We start from the raw sequence: 17,005 nt of genomic DNA on the forward strand, positions 1-17,005 counted from the left end.
CTGGCATCAAACCACCCTCCCGGGTCCATCTGTTTTCACACTGTGGCCAGCGTGATCTAAGATGAGCATTTGGGGGCACCTGAGTGTCTGTGGTTGAGGGTCTGACTCTGGATTTCAGGGCATGATCCCTGGGTGGTGGAATCGAGCCCTGTGTCGGGCTCTGTGCTGAGCATGGAGCTGGCTTGGGATTCTCTCTTTCTCCCTCTGGCCCTCTCCCCTGCTCGCACTCTCTCTAATTAAAAAAAATAAGGGGTGCCTGGGTCGCTCAGTTGGCTGAGTGTCCAACTTTGGCTCAGGTCATGATCTCACGGTTTGTGAGTTTGAGCCCCATGTCAGGCTCTGTGCTGACAGCCTGGAGCCTGGAGCCTGGAGCCTGCTTCGGATTCTGTGTCTCCTTCTCTCTCTGCCCATCCCCAACTTGTGCTCTGTCTCTGTCTCTCAAAATTAATTTTTTTAATTAAAAAAAAATTTTTTTAATTAAATTAAAAAAAATTCATATGTGGATCTTGAGAAACTTAACAGAAGACCATGGGGGAAGGGAAGGGGAAAAAAAATTGTTATAGAGAGGGAGGGAGGCAAACCACAAAGACTCTTAAATATAGAGAACAACAGCAAAAAAAAGCATACATATATATATATATATATATATATATAGAGAGAGAGAGAGAGAGAGAGAGAGAGAGGGGGAGGGAGAGAGAGAGAGAGAGAGAGAGAGAGAGAGAGAACAAACTGAGGGTGGACGGGGTGGGGGCGAGAGGGAAAATGGGTGATGGGTACTGATGAGGGCACTTGTTGGGATGAGTGCTGGGTGTTGTATGTAAACCAATTTGCCAAATCATATTAAACACATAAATAAAATTAAAAAAATAAAAACAAAACGAACATTTGATCCTGAGATTTGTAATGACTATACTACACATGCTCTGTCTACTCCACCCATCCTCAACTAATTGTTCCATGAACAGACCGTGCAACTTCATGCCCCGAAGCACTGCTCCCTCTGCCAAGAATGCCCTCTCCCCTCTGCTCCCTTCTGTCTGGCAAACTCCTACCTACTCTTCATGATCCATCTCAAAGGTCTCCTCTGTGAAACCTTCCCATCCTTACTCCACAAGCAGAGTTGGAAACTCCTTCCTGTCACCACAGATCCTTGTTAAGTATTTATTGCAATGATCATGTCTTATTAAACTTATTTATTTACATGTCTGTGTCTCATTATAGACCTTAAGTTCCTTGCAATCAGAAACTAGACCTCACTTTTGTATCAGCATCAGACACACTGCTTGATAAAGACAGGGGGCTTGATAAATGTTGAGTGAACAAATGAATGAATACCATGTACCCGCGCCCAATCTCCCAAACCAAAATTCTGTCATCTTCCATTCCTCTTCTTCTGCCTCTGAATGCCAACTGGTCATTAAGTCCTGTTGATTCTGCACCGCCTGCTCCCCTGAAGATCTCTCAAATTCATGCCCCTCCTCCCTATCTTAATGTCACGGCTCTACACTGGGCTCCATTTCCCCTTGCTTGAACGAGATTTGTCCCCCTCCAAACCACTCTCCACACTATTGCTGGATTTTTTTAAACTTTATTAGAAAAATAGTACATACTCATAAAAAAATTTTAGGCAATCCAGAAATAAAAGCACAATACCTTCCCAGTATACATAAAGCTATATTGCCCCCTCCCCTCCAATCCCAATACCCGGAGGTTATCACTGTGAACAGTTTAGCATACCTCCTTTCAAATCTTTTCCTTTGCATATACAAGTATATACACACACATAAATACACACGTGGTTTGGGCTTTTACAAAAATGGGGTCACAATTGTCTGTTACATATGGTTCTTCAATTTCTTTCATCCAATGTACAGAAAATTTCTAAAACACAAATCTGATTCAATCATCCCACCAGAATTCATCATTTCCCATAATATATAAATCACACTTATTATCGTCAAGGATATGCTTCCTGCGTCTTTCAGGCTCATCTCTAGCCATTCCAGCATAAATCACCTCTCATCCTTTCTGGGACAAGGCAGGCACAATCAATCAATCTAGGAACACACTTTGCTATCTCTAGACTTCGGCCTTTTCACTTCATGTTACACTCTGCCTGGACTTTTCTTTATCTGGCAAGCTCCTACTGATTCTTCAACCGTCAGCTTACAAATTACCTCTAGGAAGACTTCCCTGGTTTTTCCGAACATGATTACTCCTCTGTTTTCCCCTATACTTTGTGTCTAGCTTCTTAATTGCACTCATCGCAGAGCACTGTAAGGATTTATAAACATGCTTTGAATTCCACTCCCCCTCCCCCAACACGAAGGCGAGCTCTTCCGGCAAAAGCAACGTGTCGTCTTTACCTTTACATCTTAAGGATCTGACAGAGTTCTTGTCATGGAGGAGACGCTCAATAACAAATCTCTTGAGGATGTTATGATTCTGGGAACATTTACCTAATACCTACTATGCATAGGCCCATGTTCTAAGCATGAAAAGAAACAGAAGACATAGTCTTTGCCCTAAGGAACCCTTTCCCCTGGGGAGGAGGGGGACAGAACACATTCACAAGGCAACGGATCATTTCTGACATATAGGCCGTTTCAAAGATTGGTAGCCATTTGCCTCATCATATAATCGAATAAATAATAAAGCCACGGGCAGTCTGTCCGATAGGTTTATGTGTTTACTGGGGCGCAGAGCCCACCAGAACCCAATTCTCTGTCCCAGCAAGGGGGCTGTCACCCGTTCCAGCCTGCAAATTACAAAGCGGAGATGACAGCACGCTTGGCAAATTTTGAAGACACCAAGAGGACAGAAAGTTGTTATTCCTTTCATCATTTATCCTCCTTCCTGAGGGAAAAGGGGTACCGAGAGCAGTAAGTAGAGCTAAAGGAGGGTGCTGGAAGCAGAAAAGATTGCTCTCCTTTTGTCAGTGGTAGGGGAGAAGGGGTTGCTTGGTTTTAAATCACAGTGTGGCACTGCCCCAAGAAGATCAGAAGAGGTGACTTATTATGATTTATTTACTATTTCTTAATAAATTAATCCAGTGATTTCAGGATCAGACACCATATAATCATAAACAAATCAGGGAAGGTGAACCGCCTAGGCTGGAGACCAGGAAAGGCTGACCAAGGAGGCCCAAAGGAAGCCTCATTCATCAGAGTCCAAGTCACTGTCCCCAGCAATGGAGTGGAAATCCTCACTGTCCTCCTCGTCCTCTGACAGGTGGACCTGGCTTAGTACACTCGGCCCAGAGCGCTGCTCTTCTTCCTCATCTTCTTCCTCCTCTGATACCTCATACCCACCGATGCTGCTGAAGCTTGTGTCTTGGGTGTTCGACTTGGGGTCAGGCTCCTCATAGCTCCCATAACTGAGAAGAGAAACATGTCATCTCTCAAGCTCGGGCACCATCCTCTAGATGACCAGTCCTGTTCTCGGTGCCACCGAGGGATCAGCCCATCTCACCTCCCCTGGACACTAAAATGACTCATTCTGGACTGTTCTACAGGTCCCCAAGAGGAAAACGATCCCGTTCAAAACATCGCCCTGCCAACTTCAATATACATTAAGAACCCGAAATAAAGCGCGCCCAAACACCACACTGCCAGCTTACGGGGCCATACATGTTCTCACAGCCTCATGGTTTCATGTACCATTTATAGCTTCACTCATCTGTGTTTCTAATTAGTCAACAGTGTTGAAGATTCTACTTCTTCAACAGATCTTCTCTCTGTCCCCTCCTTTCCACCTCTACTCTGCCTGCCTTAGCTTAGTCCCTTGTTTTCTCTGGCCTGCACCACTGAACTCAGTCTTCATGCCTCCAGTCCTGCTCTCCTCCAATGAATTCTTCACACTTCCGCCAGAGTGCTCTTTATTTTTTGTTTATTCTTAATTTTACTTTAAAAAAAATCACACAAGCAATGCATGTTCACTGGTTTTAAAAAAGACAGAGTAAATACCAGAAAAAATGAGAAACAGTCATCAAGAACTCCACCACCCAGAGATAATCTACTAGGGTATATGACCTTCCAAATTTTTTTTCTGTGTACTTCACTTAGATGCTTAACCATTTTGTTACTTGACAAAATTGGAATACTCTACAAGGTCTTTTAGGAATCTGCTTTTTTCACTAGTGATTATAATGACCATCTTTCCACATCAATAAACATACATCTAGAGCATCATTTTGATAGCTGTATGGTGTTCTGCTATACGGCTGTAACAGGGTTTATGCAACAAGTCTCTCACCAGGCTATTTAAGCTGTCTCCAACTTTCCCACTATTAAAAACAGTGCTGTGATGAAACTCCTTGTACAAGTGTCTTGATGAAGGTGTTTTATTATTGCCATAGGATAACTTCCTAGACATGGAACGATGGGGGCCAAAGGGAATGCCCATTTTTTAAAGTTTTTGGTTTATAAGGATAAATTGCTATACCTCTCTCACACCCACCACGGTATGTTTTTCCTCACGTTCTTCCAACCCTGGGCATTATCACTCATTTTCATCTCTCAATCTTAGAGGCAAAATATTGCATTTCGTGGTTTCACTGACTTTCTCTGGTTCTTAGGAACATTATTTTTTTCACAGTTATGGGCCATTTGCATTTCTTTTGGGGTACAGAGCAATCGTTCCAAAATGTAGATCTGCTACTACCTCTCGTTCAGTGTCTGCCCCAAACTTTCAGACTCGTCATGATTTGATCCTTACCTACCTCTTTAAATCGGTTCCATCACATGGATCATGGATCAAAAGCTCCAGCCATGGAGCTGCCTGCATTCTCTAGAATTGTTTCATGCCTCCTATGTTGTTCTGGCTCTCTGAAGTGCCCTTTGCTTTCTTCTTCACCTAGCTAAATTCCTAGTCTGAGTTAGCTCAGTTTCCTCCTCTAAGTGGCTCCCCTTCCCCAATCCTACCCAAGTCCCAGAAAAACCCTGTGGTTACCTGTCACAGCACTTTCACGTCACACTACGATTGTCTATTTACCTGCTCTAAGTTTCCCAGTAGCCTGAACTCCTTGAAGGAAGGGACCGCATCTTACTTGCTCTTTAAGTTGTGATATAAATATTTGCTTAATGAGTCAATAAAGACCCTAACTGCTTGTTGCATACCTCTGGCTAGATGTATCTGACATGTCTTAAATCTAACGTATCCAAAGACAAATTCATTTTCTCCTCCTTTCCCACCTCATCTAATACCTGTTCTTCCTCTTTCCTAGCTCAGTGACATTCCCATTCATGAAATATCTTACTTCCCTACCTCCTGAATGCAACTGATCTATCCTCTCAACAGCTCTTGTATGTCCCTTCCTTTCCCCCACGCTTCTAACACATCCCAGTTGAAATCCTTACCATTGCCCTAGAGTTATTTAACACATAAACCTTCCCTTTCCTTGAAGTGATGATCCCCATTACCCAAACTCCAAATGTCTCAACATGCCATTTAAGGTCCTCTGCAATATAATCCCCTGCTACTTCTGGAGCCAACAACCTCCCAACAACCTCCCTTTACTCGAGAACATCCTTCTTCTATTTCAGTGAGCCTCTGAACATACTGTCCCGTCTCTAAGGATTTCCTCACCTGCTGCCACTTTTCTACTTAATAGACACCTATTCAGCCTGTCAGGTCCAGTTCAAATGTTCCCTCACCTGCAAAACGTTCCGTGATCACTCCAAGCAGAGTGAGGTACTCCCTCCTCAGTGGTGACTTGGCACTTTGTACTTAACTTATGCTATAGCACTTAGCACATTATATCCAATGATTTTGTTTGCATCAGCTTCCTCCACTAGACTGTGAGGTCCTCAAGGGCAGGATATGGCTTGCTCCTCTGTGTATCCTCAAGGGGCTAGCACAGTGTCTGGCTCTAGGTGCTCAGGAAATCTCTGCTGGATGAAACTAATCTGATGCTGGGCCCTCTGACATCAGAGCTGGGCACTGATGCCACAGCCCTGTAGCACATTGCTGCCAATTACCTGATGTTGCTATCCTCCAAACCATGAGAAGCCTCCCCACCGTCTCCGTCATAGGACATCATGCTTTCTTCATTTTCCATGCCCATCCTTGTGTTCTCCTGAAGCATGCGGGGCTGTTTGGGTCTTATCCCACCAGACCCCACATCAGAGTCACTTCCGCTTTCACTCAGCTGGATAGCTGTGAAAAGAAGGAGGGCCTGAGATAAGCTTGACAGAATTAACATCTTTGGCTTGGTCTTCCAAAACTAGTTACGGCCATATATCCACACAGGCACTGTGGATCCCTCACCTCGGAGTGCCTAGGGACAATATCGGCAAGACCGTAGTTTGGAAACAGGACCCAAATAACCACTTCCTTTTCTCATTGCAGTCCAATCTTGGTTATTTTTCCCCCATCATCTCCTACACTTTTTCTCTGCCACTGCCAGTAATTGACAAAATAAACCAAGAGGGATTTTTTTTTTTAATTGAAGTATAATTGACATACAATGTTGTATTGGTTTCGGGTGTACAACACAGTGATTTGACAATATACATTACACTATGCTTACCACAGTGTAGCTGCCATCTGTCAACATGTAATACTATTACAGTATCACTGACTAATTCCCTATGCTGTGCCTTTTATTCCTGTGACTTATTCATTTCATAACTGGAAGACTGTACCTCCCACTCCTCTTCACCCATTTTCCCTGCCCCCCACCCTGCTGCGCTGCGGCAGCCATCGGTTTGTTCTCTGTACTTATGAGTCTGTTTCAGCTCTTTTTGGTTTGTTTTGTTTCGTTTCTTAAATTGCACATGAGTGATCATATGGTATTTTGTCTTTCTCTGACTTATTTTACTTAGCATAGTACCTTCTAGGTCCATCCATGTTGTCGCAAATGGCAAGATCTCATTCTTTCTTTTGGTTGAGTAAAGCGGGGTCTTTCTTATTTTCCTTCCCTGTTACGAATATAATACTTCTTTCCCATCTTCGTCAAGTATTCAACTCACAGATGTTACTCAGGCATTGCCTTTCCCACTGTCGTCTTTTTCACTCTCTAGGTTATATCTCTTCACCTCCTCTAAGGCTAATGAATGTAATCCTACAAGTGAGTGCTCAGTCCTCTGAGTCTAGTAATGGGACTGCAAGAAAAGAGCAGCTTCTGGTAAGAGCGTATGTGGCTGGGAGTTTCCTCTCCAGTCCTCAGGGTGCTACCGTGAGCTACCCGGAACAGAAACCAAGGAACACGACTTACCGGAGAAAGGATTATCTCCTTCTTCGTCACTGCCGGCATCTTCCTCATCATCTTCTCCTTCAGACATAAGCAAATCCTCATACAGGACACTGGCTTGAGGCTGCTGCACAGTTCCTTCCTCTTCATCTGCGAGATCACCATCTGCATCTTCACCTTCCTGAACAAGACCAGTTGGGGTCAAAGTCCCATCAAGGGACCGAGTGAGAGACCACAAGCCACCACCAGCACCACCCTTGCTGCCTCACAAGAAGTTAAGTAATTGTGGTGGATAGATTGGTTTAGCTGATTCCAAGGATTAAAGTCGGATTGGGCCTCACTATGGAGACTCTCTGGTATCACCCTGGGATTTGCCTGCCCTGTACTAGTGGGGCTCCTATCATATAAGGGCATAATGTAACCATAAGCTTTCTGTAAGCATACTCACTGGGGCTGGAGTCTTAGGTTTCCCATCCTCCTCCTCATCATCATACCCTTCAATATCTACATCAGAGTCTTCCTCGCCCAGCCTACCTCGGCCCTGGCGCATCTGAGTAAGGAACACAAATAGCACATCATTGAGGGACGTGCCTGTAGGAGGAGTTAACCAAAGGCTCTCACCCAGGACGGATGCTCCTCCCTGATATCCCAGCCAACCGCACAGCTAGTGGGGGCTGTTTACATAGCTCAAGGCATGTGTGCTTCGTCCCATTCATTCTTTGGAAATCACTGGTAGAGTTAAAACAACAACAACAACAACAACAACAACAGACTCAAAGAATAGGAAGGTCCTTGGTCTACTCTTGCTGTATCATCACAAGGAGACTCTTCCTTCCTAACTGAAGCTTTCCTTAGCTTCTGTCAGATTCTCTGGGACAGAAAAACTGTCCTGGGTTTTGTACTCTCCAGTGGAACAAATCTCCTGACTGAGGTCAGCTGATACAGCCAGTAAGATTTTTGGCTTCAGAAGAGGAGTATCTTCTGACACCTCTAGAACAGGCCAATCTCTCAAATTTAATTGAATTTCATAAATAATTTTAATTTAGATTTAGCATACATACAGTACAGTAGCAGGGCCAATTATTTTGAACTCTGTCTCTGAATGCAGTTAGTTGGTCTTTCTAGTCACCTGTGAGGTTGCTCTGATGCCTCATACACTTTTCATACTTGTGCCTTCCCTGAAGTTCTGTTGTGCCTGACTCTGCCCGTGGGGGCAGACAGAAGACAACGCAAGTCATGTGACCTGCCACCAGCCTGCCTTGAAATCACATTGGTAAGGCTTCATTCTTAGGGCCAAAAGGGCCTAATCATCCATGATACATGTCATATATCACCACCATTCTCCCACTCCCCACCAAAGCATATCACCAATGTCATGAAGAGAAAAAGAACATCCTACCTGTGTCACCTGCTTTTCTGGAGTGGCAGCAGCGGGAATGTCCAGGACAGACATATTACTCTCATCTTGAAACACAGAGGCATCCCGAGACATACTGAGGGATGTGTTGGTGTCATACAAATCAGGAGGCTGTGGCACAAATGTACAACTTAGCTTCTATTTAGGAAAAGGGAGTAAGAAATACAGAACTCCCCTTTAGAGCATTCACTGCAGAAGAAGGTCATGCAGAGCAATCCATTTAAAGAGAAAATAGTTTGACACAGCTTTGTGCACAGGTTTTTGGGAATCTTTCAAATGCTGCTCATTCTAGCAGAGAGGCATCTGATGTATATGATCTGAAGCCTGAAGTGGAAAAGCATCAAAGCTATGGGGCAATTCTATGTCCCGACAGCCTTTCTGCTCAATAACCTAGTGTCTTCTAAGCCTTGCCTTATTGTTTTCAGACCTGGGGCTTCGTACCTGTTCAATTTTGACTGGCTTAGAGACATCTAACAGGAAATGGGATAAAGGAATTGCAATTCCAACAAGAGCATGTAGTGGGTTAATCGTTTATGAGCTCATCAGAGGATGATGCTATGAGGCAAAATGGTGTGGTGAAAAAACGTGGGCTTTGGAACAAAACATCCTGGGTTTGAGTCCTGGCTCCACCACCTGCTAGGTGAGTAACTTCAAGAGATTATTTAATCACTCTAAGCCTTGGTTTCCTCAATTATAAAACATGGGTGATAATGTCTGCCTCCTAAGGTTGTTGGGAGAATGAAGAGGTATGTGTAAGCTCCTTACCCTATGCCTGGTATTCAATAAATTATAGATCCCTTCCCTCTTCCCTGTCCTGGAGAGAACAGGGATTTAGCAAATGGACTTTTCAGTGACAGGAGGGCAGGAGGAACTGACAGACAACAGGCTGGAGAAGTAAGAAAGAGTTCTCTAAAAATCTGGCGAAGGGCAGAAATATTACGCGGCTGTTTAAAAATCACGTTTTCAAAAACTATTCTCTCTCTGCCCCTCCCCTGCTTGCTCTCACAGTCTCTCTCAAAAATAAATATTAAAAAACTTTAAAATAAAGTGTGTCTATATACACTTGTGTGCACATGCACACACACACACACATATCACACTGCAGATTTGAAGGAAACAAACCAACATGTTCACAGCGATTGGTTCTTTCTGAATGGTGGACTTAACTCTAGGTAATTTATTTCTCCTTTATTATTTCCAAATGAACATGTTGCGTTTAACAAAAACCCCACATTGGTGTTACTTTGTGGGTTTTCTTTTTTTTAAAGCAAACAAGCAAGGCTGATTGAAGAGGGTTTTGGAGAAAGAGAGGCAAAACGGAATTGAAAGCATTCAGAGCAGATAAACTCGTGGCTGAACAGAAGAGAAGATCAGGGAATGAGGGGCTAGTGGGAAACTGCAAAGTGAGCAATTTTAGATAGTGTTAAGCAGAATGTGAGATGCAACACGAGAGCAGTAGAAACAGCTGAGTGAAAATACAGTCTTGACTACCACCATTTAAGGCCGGAAGTAACGTATGATTACTGTTATGTTTCTATACAACCAGAATTACAACAGGTTAAACTTACACAAACACGCTTTCGTAACATTTGGGTTTGAAAGTCGTGATGAATAAGGACAATTACTCAGACTCATCTTCCTCAGGGTAAGGGAAAACGCACCGGGCTTACATTTCAAGATGTGTATATGAGTGAAGGCAATGGCGAGAGGGCGACTTGGGAGTGATGAAGAGGCACCATCTACGCCCTACTCTTCATGGGAGCCCCTGTGACTGGCCTGGGCAACAGCTCCAGCTCAGGAGGGAGAACAGTGGCCAGGCTCTCCTCATCCACCTGAGGCCATGTGGGAGCAGGAGGAAAAGAAAGGAAGATAACTTTTGGGTCTAAGGGTTTGATTCACAGAGGACTAGGTTTCCACTGTCACAGACTAGAGCAAACCGCGTGCCACTCCGTGGCTACACTCTTCTGAGGAATGACAGCCAAAACCCAGGCTTTAACTTACCAGAAAGGGCCTTGCAGGAGCTGTGGGCCTATTAGCAAAAAGGGCCTTCCTGGGCAACATCACTCACCCAAGCCCCCCAGCCCCAATCTGCCCACATACTCCAAGAGCCTTCCCTTGTTCTGGGCCTGGAAGAAGTATCTTAGGGCTCTTTATACTTGGCCCCTCAGCCACCTAGGTTTTGGGGTGAAAGAGAGTAAAAGACAGAGAAGGAGGGTGCACGAATGAGATACAAACAGCAAGAGTCCAACACAGAGCACACAGGTGGCAGTATCAGTTCAGAGTAGAATGAAAAAAAGTTTTCCGGTGGGAACAGGGAGGATTTTGCATTAAAATATTTGGCTAAATTTGAAAGGGCTCCTCAGAACTTTGTAGACAGTTGTCATACAGACAAGGAAGCATTTACTGAATGTCTACTACGTGCCAGGCAAATTAACTCATTTGATGTTTATAATCATCTCAGAAAGTACATTTTAGAGAAGTGAAGACAGAGTTAAAGGGCTTAACTCCCCAAGTTCACAAAGCTAGGTAATAGCAGAATTAAGATTCAAACCCAGGCGTGTTTCATCGCCAAAATTCATGTACTTCCCACTTTACCACAGTGCCTTCAATACAGAAACCAAGCACCAGCCATATTCTGATAAGTCCTATTCTTGAAATCTGGAAACATACTCTCTCTTATGTCCAAAATTTTCAATATATTCAACACAAAGACTATGAATTTCTTATTAATCTTGCTCCCTACTCTTTTGACATGTAACTTTAAAAAAGTTATAAATGTTACCAGTCTTCATTTATAAGGAAAAGGAGTCAATCCAGGAAAATGGGTGACGTCTGAGCTACACTGAGATACCTCAGAGGGAATGAGTCATCAGGCCTATAAGGCACAGGAACAACGTGGCCAATGTCTGTAACTGAGAATTCTATACTTTAGGGAAGTCTTCGAGCCCCATTTCATGGGCAAGGGAACTCCAGAGACTCCAGAAGACACGTTTGGCCATGGCAGTCAGGAATCTGGTATTTGTGAACACTGCCTAAACAACTAAGGCCCCACCCCACTCATTCATCCCACACCTGCTTCTTCTGGATTCAACAAGGCCACCAAGACCCATGGCCCTCACTCACCTTAGCCTTTGAGAAGACAAGAAAGCACACGAAAGGCATATGAAGAGGAAGGACAGAGAAGAAGGGTATCTCAGTAAATGTATCTGTTAACATGCTCCCAATTTCCCAAACTAATAAGCAAACTATAAGAGGCAGTTCTTAGTCTTCAAACTCACCTGAGGTGTGTAAGGCCCTGGAGTCATGGGGTCCAAGCTTTCTAATTCTGCTTCCTCCAAAGCAGCTTCCTTAGCTGTACATATATCCTTCTCGAGTTGAGTCAAATGCTCATCATACTGAGAAATAAGGAATATTAGTGAATTCACTGAACATGTGTCTTAGGCACTGGGGATATAAAAGTAAACAAAGCAGACAAAAATCCTTGTCTTCATGGACCTTATTTCCAGTGGCAGGTCACATACGATAATTACAGTAAATCATTACATAGTTTGTTAAGAACATTTAGTGCTAGTCAGGAAAATAAAGCAGGAAAGGAAATAAGGGATGAGGGGTGAGGTTGGGGGGGCAGGAGGTTACATTTGAAAATCAGATAGGCAGGGAAGGCCTCCTCACCCAAGGGAACAAAGAGATTCCAGGATGCTACATCCCAAGGGGACCCCCTCCCTACCACGTACCTCAGTCAGTGTCTGGTAACAGACATTCACAATTTCCTGGGCAGTCTTAGTATACTGACTTTCGGGCCCTACAAAAGAAAGGAAAATGCCATGACCTTTGCAGACTTCAGTTCCAGAAATTTATTTCTGGCACTGGCAGTAGTGTCCCATGGTATCCTAGCCTCAAATCATGCTTCGGCTTTAACTTGGACTCTTGCTCTAATTTTGGAGGTGGAAAATTTCAAATCCATACCAAAACGGAGACACTAATATGATGAACTTTCATGTACCCATTACCCAGCTTCAATGATTACCAATACAGGATTAGTTTCATTTCATTTAAACCTCAACGTTTACACTCCTCCCAAATTATTCTGAAGCACATTCCAGTATCATTTCTGAAGCAAATTCCAGTATCATTTCATTTATTTCATCCACAAATTGTTTTAGTACATGTCTTTGAGGACTCTTCTTTTTTTAAAAGGTCCTATCTATCTATCTATCTATGGAGAGAGTATGCGTGCGCAGGAGAGGGGCAGAGGGAGAGAGGGAGAAGGAAAGTGAAGGAGAGAGAATCTCAAGCAGGCTCCATGTGCAGCACAGAGCCAGAGGTGGGGCTCAATCACATGACTCTGAAATCATGACCTGAGCTGAAATCAAGTCAGATGCTTAACCAACTGAGCCACGCAGGCATCCTTTTGAGGACTCTTCTAAAATATACTCCATATGATATTACAGTGGTAGATATGTATCATTATACATTTGTCAAAACTCACAGAATGTACACCTAGAATGAACCCTAATGTAAACTATGGGCTTTGGGTGATTATAATGTGCCAATGTAGGTTCAGCAAATGTAACAAACATACCACTTTGGTAGGGGATGTTGATGATGGGAGAGCCTATGCATATGTGGAGGTAGGGGGTATATGGGAACTCTGTACCTCCCACTCGATTTTTCTCTGAACTGCTCTAAAAAATTGAATCTATATTTATAAAAAAAACAAACCAACTATATTACATCTGAAATAACTCACAATAATTCTTTAATATTATTAAATACCCAGTCAATATTTAAATTCCCCAATTGTTTCATAAAGGTTCTTTTACATTTGATTTCTTTGAATCAAAATCCAAATAAAGTCCACGCATTGCTTCGAGACACTTTTACCAGTTTGGTGATTCTTTTTTTTTTTTTTTTTTAAGTTTATTTATTTTGAGAGAGAGAACGAGCAAGTGGGGGAGGAACAGAGAGAGAGAGAATCCCAAGCAGATTCTGCACTGTCAGCATGGAGTCCAACACGAGGCTCAAACCCACAAACCGTGAGATCATGACCTGAGCTAAAATCAAGAGTTGGACACTTAACTGACTGAGCCACCCAATTTGGTGATTCTTAACTAGACTATACAGTTCCCCCATGGCCTTTGTCATAGGTTGCAGACTGGTGGCTTGGAAGTCAATCCAGTTTTGTTTAGCCCACATAAAAAATCATTTCAGTTTGTGAAGACAGATTGAGCTATACACCTATAACATAAACACTTTTTTGTATGTAAATTATACTTCAATAAAAAGTTTAGAAAAATCGTACTTAGTTGACAATGTTTAATGAGCAAGAAATTTCATGTAAAACCCCAAATGTCTGGCTTCTCTTGAAGAATGAAAAGATGTGGCCACACAGAGCCATCATTCCCACAAAGCACCAATGGGCCAGGGCTGAGGAGCAGCTGCCCCTTTTAGATAAGGTGTGTGTTCTGCAGGTTACCAGCCCAGGTCTGCTTAACTCATTTATGCCTAGACCCTGAAGGCATCTGAGGTTTTAATCCTTAACTTTAATTATTCTTTAATATACTGTTCATTTACCCATTCATTCATTCTTAAAACATTTTTGAATACTTTCTATGTGCCAGACAGAAATGAGGACGATACAGACCATATCCTCGAGAAACTTAAAGTCTAGTACAGTAAGATAGAATATAAACAAATAGGGCAGGGGCGCCTGGGTGGCTCAGTCGGTTGAGTGTCCGACTTCGGCTCAGGTCATGATCTCATGGTTCGTGAGTTCGAGTCCCGCATCGGGCTCTGTGCTGACAGCTTGGAGCCTGGAATCTGCTTTGGATTCTGTGTCTCCCTCTCTCTCTGCCCCATCCCCACTCATGCTCTCTCTCGGTCTTAAAAATAAATAAAACATTAAAAAATTTTTTTAAACAAATAGGGCAACAGAATGAAGTGAAAAAATTCATACAGGGTTTAGTAGAGGCACAGAGGAGGAAGTGGCCAATTCTGGGAAGTGAGAGGGGAAAAAGGAATTAGGAAAGGCTTCACAGGGTAGGTGATCCCTGAATTAAACCTAGTATTTATTAGGATGCAAAGGCTAAAAAATACACCATATGTATATGTGCAACTCTCATGCCAGACCTACTCTGATTATTATAAGCTATTATATGAACAAAGAAGTCTCTTTCAGTTAAAATCTCAGGCCATGTGTTCTTTCAAAGATGTATTCTTTCAAAGTTGTATCCTTACACAAGCTGACTGTGCCAAACAAAAATAAACTAGAAAGAAAACAAAGTCCTCCATCAAGATATTTAGGACACACATACAGCCAGCCAGAGCTGGCTCACCATCAAGGACAGTTTCAGTGATAAGCCCGCAGCTCAAATTTCCAGAGCTCTAATCTCCTACGGCCACCAGTAGCCTGGTCCTCAAAATACTGAGGGAGACAGACTGCAAAAGTTCTCAGATAAGCTTGCTCTTGTTGATAGCAATACAGGATGCTCGAGTAAATAGGCTGCATACAGGCCACAGGCCTCCTTCTGCAAGCCAATGCAACAAGAACTGCTTATGGTACGCTGACAACGCTACCTATGGGGACTTGCCTTGTAGTTACAATTCCAGCCTATACATGAAGAATACAGACCTTACATGACTTCAGTTTTGAAACCTAAACCTCAACTAACCTTTTAACACCTCAATGCTCTTCTTTAAAATACAGGAAAAATTAGGGGCGCCTGGGTGGCTCAGTTGGTTAAGCATCTGACTTCGGCTCAGGTCATGATCTTGCGGTTTGTAAGTTCAAGCCCCGCGTCGGGCTCTGTGCTGACAGCTCAGAGCCTGGAGCCTGCTTCAGATTCCATGTCTCCCCCTCTCTCTCTGCCCTCCCCTGCTCACACTCTGTCTCTCTATCAAAAATACACATTAAAAATATTTTGCAGATGGGACCTCTTCCTTCCCCATTTTCTTTGCAGCATATAACTAAAGAAATACCCACTAATAATAACCCCAAAATATATAAAAACACACACACTTATTTACATAGCTGATATACCTGTCCTTGTCCATGTGTTTGGATTGCTAGCTGTTTGTGTGCCTTCTCAGTTTTTAAGTCTGTGCTCTCAAGCATGACAAGGGGTTCAGCTATTTAACTCTATTACTCTACTAAATGCAAAATAGCTTTGAAGTATTTTTGATAAAAGATGGTGGTGGAGTTGGCAAACCATTTTTAACATGACCAAAAAAGGATAAAATATCTAATTTGCCCAAAGGAAATGAAAACACTAATTTGAAAAGATACATGCACCCCCATGTTTTTTGCACCATTATTTACAGCAGCCAAGATATGGAAGCAGTGCAAGTGTCATCAAGAGATGACTGGATAAAGATGTGGTGTACACACACACACACACACACACACGTACACAACGCAGTATTATTCAGCCATTAAAAAGAATGAAACCTTGCCATTTGCAACAACACGGATGGAGCTAGAGGGTATAATGCTAAGTCAGACAGAGAAAGACAAATGCCATATGATTTCACTTATATATGGAATCTAAACCCCCCCCCCAAAAAAAAATGAACAAGCAAACAAAAAACAGACTCTTAAAATACAGAGAACGAACTGTTGGTTGCCAGAGGGGTGGTGGGTGTGAGCATGGGTGAAATAGGTGAAGGGTATTAAGAGGTACAAACTTCCAGTTCTAAAATAAGTCTCAGAGGTGAAAACTACAGCATAGGGAACATGGTCAATAATATTGCAATAGTGTTGTATGCTGACAGACGGCGACTATTGTCACCACTACTGTGTTCAGAATAGTGCGATGTATAGAATTGTCGAATCCCTATGGTGTACACCTGCAATTAATATAACACTGTATGTCAAGACACCCCAATAAATAAATAAATAAATGCATACCCACCCCAAAAGGATAAGACACCCAGATGTTTTCTTATCCCAGGAATTCTTGAATGGAGTGGTAATGAGATAAAGAGATCCATGAATGTACAGAAACTAAACAAAATTCTATATGTAATATACAGTTTTCTGGGTGGAAGATCCATGGTTTTTCATCAGACTCTCAAAAGGGTCTATAACCACACCATTTCCATAAAGCTAAAAATACTGCTCTCTATTCTGCAGCAGTCAGGAACTTACTAGAAGTAGGATGGTCAACAGTAGGCTTCACAGATTAGGAAGAAAAGAGGAGTCCAGCAAAGAGACATATAAACTAACAGGGTCTCTGTGGGAATAATAAAGGTGCTGGAGCTATCGTAGGGGGAAAAGGAGTAAGTGGAAAGTGAATTCAATTTCATAGTCCCTAAAGGGTCACAATACAGAAAAACAGAACTAATTTTTTAACGAGTGATTCCCAAAACAACACAAAAATGAATGAAAGATAAGGTCA

At 42.8% G+C, this 17,005-nt stretch overlaps 1 protein-coding gene across 7 annotated transcripts in view; it reads right to left on the bottom strand.

Annotated features, from left to right (window-relative positions):
* Nucleotides 1–1,572: 1,572 nt before the first annotated feature.
* Nucleotides 1,573–17,005, bottom strand: part of TAF1 (TATA-box binding protein associated factor 1) — a 90,783-nt gene continuing 75,350 nt past the window's right edge. For 3 of the 7 annotated variants that reach the window (XM_081794211.1, XM_081794212.1, XM_081794210.1), the window contains exons 34-40: nt 12,344–12,411; nt 11,888–12,004; nt 8,592–8,720; nt 7,641–7,742; nt 7,217–7,373; nt 5,979–6,156; nt 1,573–3,376 (exon numbers count right to left, since the gene is read on the bottom strand). In XM_081794211.1, the coding sequence (XP_081650337.1) occupies nt 3,157–3,376; nt 5,979–6,156; nt 7,217–7,373; nt 7,641–7,742; nt 8,592–8,720; nt 11,888–12,004; nt 12,344–12,411 (971 nt within the window). In that variant the 3' untranslated portion in view covers nt 1,573–3,156. Of the gene's footprint in view, nt 3,377–5,978; nt 6,157–7,216; nt 7,374–7,640; nt 7,743–8,591; nt 8,721–10,231; nt 10,442–11,887; nt 12,005–12,343; nt 12,412–17,005 lie in introns of those variants that run through there. The other 4 variants (XM_081794214.1, XM_081794213.1, XM_081794215.1 and 1 more) reach the window with 3 other exon arrangements.

Source organism: Panthera onca, chromosome X, assembly GCF_046562875.1.
Source record: "Panthera onca isolate mPanOnc1 chromosome X, mPanOnc1 haplotype 2, whole genome shotgun sequence".
Taxonomy (NCBI): domain Eukaryota; kingdom Metazoa; phylum Chordata; class Mammalia; order Carnivora; family Felidae; genus Panthera; species Panthera onca.